The sequence below is a fragment of the Lepisma saccharinum genome, chromosome 30 (assembly GCF_977018435.1).
Source record: "Lepisma saccharinum chromosome 30, izLepSacc3.1, whole genome shotgun sequence".
Lineage (NCBI taxonomy): Eukaryota > Metazoa > Arthropoda > Insecta > Zygentoma > Lepismatidae > Lepisma > Lepisma saccharinum.
The window spans coordinates 3,538,105-3,549,320 of record NC_139258.1 but is presented as its reverse complement, the minus strand read 5'-3'; the positions used below and the strand labels follow the sequence as shown (position 1 = coordinate 3,549,320).

Here is an 11,216-nt window from a genome sequence, read left to right as displayed (position 1 = left end):
CGGGATTCGAACCCGGGATCCTTGGCGTCGCAGCGCGATGTGCTAACCACTCGGCCACAGGGTCGGGCCAAGTTCCTGAATGTAGATTTGATCCATTTTAATGTGAATGCATGTTGTTTTCTGCGAAAATCTCTGTCCGACATGCTGTTTCTGCTCCCGCCATTTGCTTTCTGCATGAGAGTGCAATGTTCCGTGTGTTAAGATGATGCAACCCCGTAGCCAGTGTTTCAGCCTCACCGTGTTTTCACTAGAACCACGTGTCTAGTATTTTTTTTTAACTATGCTTGCCTAACCTAACTTAACCTAACCTAACCTTACGGAAAATGGTTTTTGGGGCTAACGTGAATGGTTTTTGGGTCTAACGTCAATGGTTTGTGGGGCTAACGTCAATGGTTTGTGGGGCTAACGTCAATGGTTTGCGACGTATTAGCATAATTTCAAATCCGGGCACGAAAGTAGATATTTTCCGGTGAACGAGGTTGCAACACTGCATAAATCGACAAAACACACTCAGAACGCCCCCTAAACCAGTACACTATCACGGCCATAATGTGTTATAGATTCGAAACAACAAGTAACAGTAAGTACTCGTAAATAGAAGAAATAAGACATTATCTTAGTTATAAATGCATTATTTCACCTTAAGAAATGTTCGGCATTCGAAAATAACACGTTAGCAATGTAAAGAAGTCCGAAATATATGATTCGTAGGTGTTTCCCTCATACGATAATAGTACCGTTTCTTCAATATAGTCCCCAGAAAATATAAAATTGAGGTTCTACTGTATTTTCCATTTTCAAACCATGTGTACCACTTCAATTTCAAATAGTGACATATTTTTAAAATCTTTATCATAGGGGAGTTATTGATAGTTCATTATTTATATACAGCTCAATAAAGGTTATCATTATTGCAATCCATTAAGAATCACACTTTTACAATACAATAACGAAAAAGCTTGTGATACAGGAAAACACTGAATGGCTTTACTATTAAAAACATAGTTTATTCGATCATATAATACAAAAGTATAAATAGACATCACATTTAAGGTGGTGCTAAGGACTGAAACAGCTTTGTTACTGCCGTTTGAACAATTTGTTGGAATGTTTCATCTTCTTCACATCGAACATCCTATGGGAAAAATATATATTATTAGGAGAGTGACGAAACTTTTACATTGTTGTAGATAGTAAATGCAATGCAAGTTAGGGATGCAATGAGGCCAATTTCCAATGCTGAATACTAATTATCAGAACAGGTAAACTGGTTGATATTTAAACCAATTCTGATACCCATTTTACAACTTTCACAATTGTTATCATAGACAAGATAACATTTCACATGTATAATACAATTGAATTTTGTGCTGTTCTCCTGTAAGGACAAAAAACCTGGTAAATGTGGTTCTCTACTTTCTCAAATGTTCACATAATCACAGATTCACAATAAGAAAAATATTTAAAAAGTGATTCTCTTTTTAAAATGTTTTCACATGTGGTTTTGAAGCAGTTTTCTTGTGAATGTAAATTTTGTAATTATCCCGTTACTACAGTATGTAAAAAATCCTTTTGTACCACAATACATATGCCTCCCCGATGGTGCAGTGGTAGCGTTGGCACTTTGTAATCAAGTGGTCCCAGGTTTGATACCCGGTGGAGGCACAAGTGGTTCAGATTTCACTTTAAACTGTAGGTCCAGTCCCAATTGGCCTTACTGTGCATAAAATGGACTTAAAACACCAAATCAATCAATCACAAAACCACAATAAATATATTAAGAGCAGTTAATAGCCACCTTTGTGGCTGGGTGCATTGAATGGTCAACTCCAGATCTTACGACCAAAAGTTCCGGGTTTGAATCCTGGCATGGCATGTGTGTATCCGCTTATCAATCTCACATAATCATCACTCACTATCATTGGTATAAGATAAGAAAAATACGAAAATTAAGATATACGTGACTCGAACAGAATTTTTAGAACATTTTAACTTATACCATGCTGACGATGGCATGTTTTTTTTACTTGGCTTAATAATAATGTATATTGGAATCAGTTAAATACTGATATAAGATTCTGTCTCAACGATTATCTCCAAGTACATGGGAATCTGTACATTTCTTGCTTCATCACATCAATGCTGTAAAGCATCAAAGTCTTGAAATTTTAATATTTGTCTGAATGTTAGTGACTGATTATTTATTATTAGACGTTAACTTGTTATCGTCCACTGTCTCTCATTTTACCTATATTCATTTACAAGTGAACAAATTTCATTTAGGGATCAAACTAATGACAGACCAGAATCCATTGTAAGAACAACCTACTCTATCTTCTATGCTACATGTAAGTTATTATATTTCAAATTCCAGTCAAAAGGAAACAAGATTTGCTTGAATTCTACACTGGGATGGCTTATTGGCTCTTGGAATAAAAAGGTATATGTACAAAGGTTGCTTCTTTGATTTTTTTTCCTCACTTTCCAAACTGATCACATCATCTCCACGACGACTGAGATCGAGAATGTGAGAGACCTTAGATGAATGTACGAGGGCAAATCAAAAAGTCTTTGCGCCTATTTTTTTTCTAGCTTGTTACACATGTGTAAGTGTTATTACAAAAGCGAGATATACGAGCGATGCAGAAGGCTTTTCTTGGAACGGCCGGCAATATTGTAACTTCCGATTTCTTCCACGGCATGGCGCTGTTATCAGTTGGCAAAGACGGCCGGAGAGTGCAGGAAGTGTTATTCGTTTTTTATGGTGCAAAGGACAAACAGCCACAGATATCCACAGGGGAATGGAGCCAGTGTATGGGGACAAGTGTCTATCAGTGCGAAGTGTGCAGTGGTGGTGCAAGGAGTTTGAAATTGTGGAGGACAATGAGCGACTCGTTCCTCGCTCGCGAAAAAAAAATCGCCAAACTTCAGTCATGGGGGTGGGAGATTATGAAGCATCCCCCATACAGTCCAGACCTAGCCCCCAGTGATTACCATCTTTTTGGTCCATTGAAGAAGTTCCTGGCAGGACAGAGGTTCACGAACGACATCGAAGTGCAGAACGTTGTTCGTTCCGTGATCAGCCAGGCACCTTCTATGCAACGGGCATTGCGAAACTTGCGGTATGGTGGGACAAGTGCCTCAACAACAGATGTGGTGATTATGTGGAAAAATAGCAAACAGTACGTAGAAGATTGTGTATATCTTGTTTTTCTTCTATGGTTTGTAATCTGGCAATAAATAGTTAGGCGCAAAGACTTTTCGATTTGCCCTCGTATCTTCTAATGCCAGCTCATCCCTGCTACTATGCCCAACTTACCAGATCTAGCAAGTCAATGTTCGCTTTCTTCCCATCCACGGTCACATACAGTTTCTCTCCTTTGAATATTTTTGGCACAGACTCCTCTCCAAACATCTCTTGTAGCATTTCAATCAGGCACTCCTATTGTGGAAAAGAAGATTATGGAAATAAAATTATGTTTACATTTACTTATCCAAGTCAAAGTAGAAAAACATTTGTTGTCAATAAAGTGCTAATCAAATCTGTAGTGCATTGACACTGAGTTTTATCCTAGCAAACTTAACAAATTAACTTTTCAATTCTAAAACACACTGGAACTTAATTTTACATTGTCTGTATTACCGTATTTATGCGTGTATAATGCGCACCCTGGTTTTTGTTGGGGAAAAGTGACAAAAATTATATCTCGTATATAATGCACAGTATAATGCAGGTTCAAGAAATAGCTGTCTTAGTTGTAGGTCTTAACCTTTTGAGTCCCAAAGCCATTTTCACATGTAACCCCCTTGGTCCCGAGCCGATTTTGAGCAAAATGCAGAGTTTCAATTAAATGAGTGTAGATCGGAGGCTAATTGCCCTAGAGAGATGAGTAATATACCGTTGTACGCAGAATGAACCAGAGATTCAGACTATATGAAATTTATGCAAATTCGGCGTACATATGGAGGGGGAAAGGGGGAAAATCCCCTGAAAAATACTTTTTTTTTTAAAAAAAAATGAGGTTTCTCCCCCCCTGCCCCCCAAAAAAAGGATAGGAAAAGTTCAAAATGCACATAGAAATTATCGCTGGCATGCAAGAAACAGAAAAATATTTGCATCATTGTCATATGGCCAATGTAACGCGAGTTGTATCCCTGAAACGAAAGGCTTGTACGCCACTGTCTCAAGCTTCAGAATTGAGCGAACTGCAGAGTTACATTGAAATGACTATAGCTCAGAAACTAAATGCCCTAGAAACATGAAAGATATACTGTTGTACGCAGAATGAATCACAGATTCAGACGATATATAATTTATGCACATTCGGCGTACATATGGAGGGGGAAAGGAGGGAAATCCCCTGAAAAATACTTTTTTAAAAAAATGCACCCCCCAAAAAAAAAAGGATATGAAAAATTCAAAAAATGCGCATAGAAATTATCACTTTTCACACCACAAGAAAAACACGTAGATGACAAAAAAGTCCTTGGAAGTCTGTCACTTCACTCAAAAAGTGTTCTCGCACTTGGGCACAAAACGACACACACCTACGCACAACAAACGAAAAGCTAGAATGCAGTGAAAAATGAGCGCCGATTCTTGCAGCTGCTTGAAATTATATTTTTAGACAATGCAGGGTAACCTGTGTTGCAACTTGTGCTCAAAAACAAAGGTTTCCTTCACTGGGCCTCGAAATTCCATTCTCACAACGCAGATTCAACAACCAGTCTTCCCCCCCCCCACCCCCCACTGCTTGCACCCACACAGAAAACTTTCATTTTGACATCGGATACTGATAAACAAGTTTCCTTCGAATGCAGTTACCAGGCGGGAGTGAAAAGCATTGCTTTAGAACAACAAAGCCAGTCTTCCTTTGTCGGCAAAAATTTTCCCTTGAAAAGAGACACAAAAGAGAAATCCCTTTTCCTGCCTTTTCCCCTCCATTTTCATGAAGAAAAAAAAAGTGCAAGAAACATTTCTGTTAAATACATTTGTTAGGAACAATATATTTAAAAAATCGAAATTCTAGCCAAAAATAGAAAAGTTATAATGTAAAAACTACGACCTAGACACAGCGTCTCGATCGAGATGCTTGGGACTGTTAGGGTTACATTTGGGTATCTCGATCGTGATGCTTGGGACCCAAAAGGTTAAAACTGTTGCTATGCCGATCAAAACTGAATGACATCCTACCTATTCAATGAGTCACCTGTTTTTTTCTTTTCTAAAAAGTTCAAAATGTAAGCAGCACAAGATTTCTTCCATTAAGGCATTTACACACTCCATATCACATTATTTGGCCAGTAATAAGTTTTAATTATTATTTCCTTTTTCGTTTTCTTTCATTCAAAGTACCATGAAAATCAGAACGTTCCTTCATTTTGTGATGAGCTTATTTCAACCGCATTGCACATTAGTGTTACAATCTTGAATGGAATATTGTTGCCATGTTAAAAATTTAGTTTAGTTTTACTTAATTACCTAATTGCATATCTTAATTAATTTGATTCAGAAATTATGATTCTATTAGTATATTTAATTAATTAATTAGAGGAATTAGGTAAAATTTTATTCTCACCTGTTTATAAAAAACATCTTTTTAATTTAAGCTTTACAAAAGTACACTTCTTAGGAACTAAAAAATCAGAGGTCTACTGATAACAAACAAACCTTAAAATGCATCCGGTCCATTTTTGGAGGAACCGGGAAGAACTTTGGCATTTCCTCCAAGGATTCTGCTTGCAAGATGGCCGACAATACTGAATCAGCATACATATCATTCACTGGACTTGCCATCCACTGAAATATCAAGTTGAAATATGTTAGAAGTGTGGGATAAACTGTACAATATTGAATTATTTGAAACTTGTGGTTCAACCAGGAATCAAAGCTGTATGTTTGTGGTGGAGCAACGGTTCGGATCTCACTTTAAACTGTAGGTCCAGTCATAGTTAGCCTAAATGTGCATAAAGTGGACTTAAAACAGTAATTCAATCAATCCCGCCTCAATCAAATCGCAAACTTTTGCAGATTTTGCTGACACTTTCAAATAACTTTCCAGACCACTGTATAATAATTTAACACATTAATAAATAAGCATTGTGTCTTCAACTTTACATGCAAATCAAATGAATTATGTTCATTCAACATTAGTAGCTTCCGAGATGGAGCAGAGGTAGCGTCGCCGCCTTGTAATCAAGGGGTCCCGGGTTCGATACCCAATGGAGGCACATAATGGTTCGGATCCCACTTTAAACTGTAGGTCCAGTCCCGATTAGCCTTACAGTGCATAAAGTGGACTTCAAACACCAACTCAATCAATCAATCATTCAACATCGTTCAAAATAAAATAACATTTTATGCAAAATATTCCCCCAAAACAAACTAGTTGTGAATATATTTTCAATTTTAATCCTGGCCCAAAAAAAAACCACTTTATTTCCCTGTAATGATAGTTGAACAGAAATATTATTAATTCTGCTGTAAATATCTGAGAAGCAAAAATGGACTCCCTCACACAGGAATAAACTTAATACTCTAATAACTATATAAAATGTGCTATTAAAAGTGAAATGGTAATTTTGTGTAATAAGTGTAGTTCTGAAATCACCTTTACGGTTTTATTCACTACTAGCTGATTACCCAGTGTTGCCATGTTATTTATTTATCCCAATCTTGTATTATAGACAGGAAAATTATGAATTCTAACTATAGTGTAAAATATAACTACGAGGCGTATTTTTTAAGTAAGTACCGTTTTGATATGTACAAAAAACAATTAAACTTTTTGTAACAATTTTATTGTTACATGAAAGACCACACTTTTATCTACTTTTCCACATAATTGCCACCAATATTAAGGCACTTATCATATCGAACAACAAGCTTTTGTATTCTGTCGTCATAGAAGTTTGCCACCTGAGTTGACAGCCTCTGCAACTATTGTCGTCATCGTGGCGCTGACCTCCGAGATGCTTCTTCAGTTGCAGAAACACGTGGTAGTCACTGGGTGCTAGATCGGGGCTGTATGGAGGATGATCAAATTGTTCCCAGCCAAATGATGCGATGAGATCTTGACAAGGAAAGTCAAGGTGCTATCTAAACGTTTGCTTTTGTGCACCTCGGTTAACATTTTTGGTACCCATCGTCAGCACAATTTTCGATAGTTTAAGCGTTCGGTAACAATTTCGTAGATAACACTTCTTGAAACTTCAGGGAACTCCTCTGATAACGAAGAAATCGTGAAGCGTCTGTTCTCTTTCACTTTTTTGTCAACTTTCTGCACCAAATCGATAGTGATCACTGAGGGTCGCCCACTCCGTTCCTAGTCATGAACATTCTTTCGGCCATCTTTGAAAGCTCTTACCCATTTGCGTACCATTCCATCACTCATAATGTTTCGTCCATACACTTCACAAATCTGACGGTGAATTTCAACTGCTTTCACGCCTTTAGCACTAAGAAAACTAATAACAGCACGTATTTCACAGTCGGCGGAGGCATTTTAAATACGCAAAAGCAAATGTATACACGATCGATTGTTGCTGCAATGGCGTCTGTAGCTTGGCAACAGATGTAGGTACACAGTGCAGATGCATGGGACACCGACCGCAGCGCTGCAGTGGTGGAATTTCAAAACGGTACTTACTTTAAAAATACGCCTCGTAATTTTAAATGTGATTGTGAATGTCACCAATTAGCTTAGCAACTCCGAAAACTATGGATTCGACACTAATCTACGTCATTTGTGACATTTTATCCCCCCCCCCCCGCCTCTCACCCTCCATGCCGACAGGTGATGAACTTGGAGTTGAACGGCATTGGGAGCGACTCCGAAAACTATGGATTCCACACTAATATCGGGCATTTTCGGAACACAAAGTCATATCAGCCTGAATGTTAGACAACCCAAGAAAGACTATCGTTGTGTGGATTGCATAGAGTCACAGATGTCTGTTTGTGCAGAATTTAATATCGGTCGTTTTCGATTATTTTTACGTCACCCCTTCCCACCACACCCCTAGGGGTTGCCAGGGGTGTCTTACCTCCAAAGTATTCTTTCCAGATTGCAAGTGATACATGTACCAAGTTTGGTTGAAATTGCTCCTGGCGTTCGAGAGTTATGCCGGAACAAACATACACACACACACACACACTTACATACATTTTTATATACATAGATTTTAACACTGATATGCCATTCTATATATCACTTTCATTCCAAAATATGCCCAGTTATTATATCGAAATCTTTATCTTTTATTTGCAATAAATATGTGACTATCAATTACTATTTTTGTCTTTTAACAACTTTTACAACCTAAGTTAAAATGGATAATTATTAGGGATGAACCGATATGAAATTTTGGCCCATTAAAGTACCGATATAAAATTCACCAATAACCGATATTCTACCGATCCGATATAAAATTAGATATGGTACTTGAAGAACATGAAATGTTCATTGATCTCCTTAACAAATGTGTGTTTCGAGGTGACTGCAGTGCAAAAGAAGTTGAATATTTAGACAATTACCTTTTAGAAAGTAGGGCATCGAGATTGTCCATAGAAATTACAACAAAATGGCAGAATTTTGCACTAAATTATAAGATATTTATCGATATATCGGATCGGTAAAATAATCGGTAATTTTACCAATAAACTGATATGCCTATATCAGCTGATACCGATAGAGTACCGATTAATCGGTCCCATCCCTAATAATTATGAAATATTTTGTAGTGTATCCCTCCCCCTTAGAACAAAGGTATGTAATAATATCCACCTTTAAAATTCCAGCCCCCTCCCGAAAAAATCCTGCATATGCAAGTGCTGATTATACCACTCACAATTACAACTGGTGGCTGGGAAACAGGGAATCAGCGATGACACGTTCTCTTAGTCAAAAGAACATGATTTAAATTAAACACCAAAAAATAAATAATCACATGAAGACTTGCAGCATTCACTTGATGCCTTTCAGGGTATGAGTAATATCTTAGTCGTTAGTTGTTCATATAAAATCAAAGTCTAGTTTTTACTAAGAACAAGAAATATATTTTACGTTTTAATAAATACTTATGTGCATAAATTCATTGCAGTCAAAGATATAAGAGCTTCTTACAATTCAGCTTGACGACTCTTTTAAAACTCAAAGCCCAAACTAAAGACAAAACACAGTCGTAATTCCCATGGAAACAGCTCTTACAAGATATGTACAGTCAACGGCAAAGATAATTGTAGGCAAATTGTCCATCGTTACTTTCATTACTTTTTTATTCTACAGCCTACGTATTTTAAGGAATGAAATTATGTTTGTGCGAAACAGGCATTGCCCTTTGCTTATTGACGTCTTTATTTCAATTCATTATCATCATATTGTGAAATACAGACTGGATGAAAATGCTGATGGACAATTCGCCTACCGTTTCTTTTGCCGTTGGGTGTACATCAAGGTCAATCACTATCCTGACATTATCAGTGATAGGTCTAAATATTGACTAAACACAGAAATCAAGTTAAAGAGATTAAAAACTAACAATAAACATTTGTACAACGAGAAAGGTAATTAGGAAAGGTCATATCAGCGATCGGTTGAATTCTCATTGACTGACATCGGACATGTTCGTGTCGTGTGGGGGGGAGAAAGGGGAGAGAGAGAGAGAGAGAGAGAGAGAGAGAAGAAGGGAGAGAAGAAAAGAGAGAGAGAGAGGGAGAGAGAGAGAGGAAGAGAGAGAGAGAGGAGAGAGATAGAGAAGAGAAAGAGAGAGAGAGAGAGAGAGAGAGAGAGAGAGAGAGAGAGAGAGAGAGAGAAGAGAAGAGAAAGAGAGAGAGAGTGAGTGTGTGAGTGTTGGTCAGCGCTGTTACTGGGTAAAGTTGTATAATAGTACACAAAGCATGGAAAATTAGCACACAAAACACCGCAATGCTGTACAAACAAGCCAATAAAACAACTGACAAAAACGGACGTACATTTGGTAACATTGTAATGGGAGAGTGATGTTACCTCTACTGCTTTTAGTTCACTGCAGAGGTTGTTGACACGTCAAGGCACACACCCCCAAAGACGATTGGTGGACAGATGGAGCTATGTAGCAAAAAGGTCAGCCGCCAGTTGGGCACCCGATCAGTATACTAACTTGAAAATGAGTACAGCTTACTGCCTTAAGTACACTGAACAAGCAAAAGTTACAAAAACTCACCTCCAAGGTAAGAACTTTATTGTCCATGATGACATCGATTGAATCGAAGACCCTCAGCCGCTTTTCCTCCACCATCTCCACAGTTCCGGCTATCTGTGTGAGCAGGTGCCTCAGGAGGGGGATGTTGCCAGAGTAGTGCACACCCTGCCTCTGGACAACCTGGCTCATTGTCATGTCGGTGTATTCTAGCAAGCAGAAAGATTGATAATTAGCTGCCGTTAGACGCCAAGCACAAAATATCGCAAAAGTTGAAGACAATGCAATCTGAGCAACAGGCTAGTGAGAAAAGGAAAACAAATAATTTGTGTAAAGAGTAACTTAAAACGTTCTTTAATTTGGAAATTATATTAAAGAGGAAATAAAAAGCAGATTTAATTCAGGAAATGTGTATTACTTTTCTCGTATAATATCTAAGAAACTAAAAGTTAAAATATACAACACAGTAACTTTACCTGTAGTATTACATGGATGTGAAACTTGGTCCCTTACTTTCAAAAAGGAACATAAATTAAGAGTATTTGAAAACAAAAATCCTTAGAAAAAATATTTGGACCTAAAACGGATGAGGAGACAGGTGAATGGCGAACGTTACATAAATTAGAACTACATAATTTGTATTCATGTCCAGATATTATTAGAATAATTAAATCAAGAAGACTTAGATGGACAGGCCATGCGGCACGAATGGGAGAGGAAAGAAGAGTTTACAGGATTCTTGTTGGGAAACCTGATGGTAAGAGACCAGTAGGAAGGCCAAGACGAAGATGGACCTAAAGGAAATCGTAAGGATGGAAAAGATTGGATTGATCTTGCCCATAAATATTTGGGTTTAAGAAGACTGTTTTCGTAAAGCGGACAGTAAAAATAATCACTTGACCTTATTTCTCAGTTATAGTATAGAATTTTTGGCATAATAGTTTTTACTAGGGATGAAATATGAAATTTTGACCGATACTGATAACCAATATTCTACCGATCCGATATAAAATTCCCAACGGTCCTTACAACCTTAA

At 37.5% G+C, this 11,216-nt stretch overlaps 1 protein-coding gene across 1 annotated transcript in view; it reads right to left on the bottom strand.

Annotated features, from left to right (window-relative positions):
- Positions 1–986: 986 nt before the first annotated feature.
- Positions 987–11,216, bottom strand: part of Cpsf73 (cleavage and polyadenylation specificity factor 73) — a 60,559-nt gene continuing 50,329 nt past the window's right edge. The window contains exons 13-16 of the mRNA XM_083115540.1: positions 10,204–10,388; positions 5,672–5,800; positions 3,320–3,442; positions 987–1,135 (exon numbers count right to left, since the gene is read on the bottom strand). Of these exons, the coding sequence (XP_082971666.1) occupies positions 1,049–1,135; positions 3,320–3,442; positions 5,672–5,800; positions 10,204–10,388 (524 nt within the window). The 3' untranslated portion in view covers positions 987–1,048. The remainder of the gene's footprint in view (positions 1,136–3,319; positions 3,443–5,671; positions 5,801–10,203; positions 10,389–11,216) is intronic.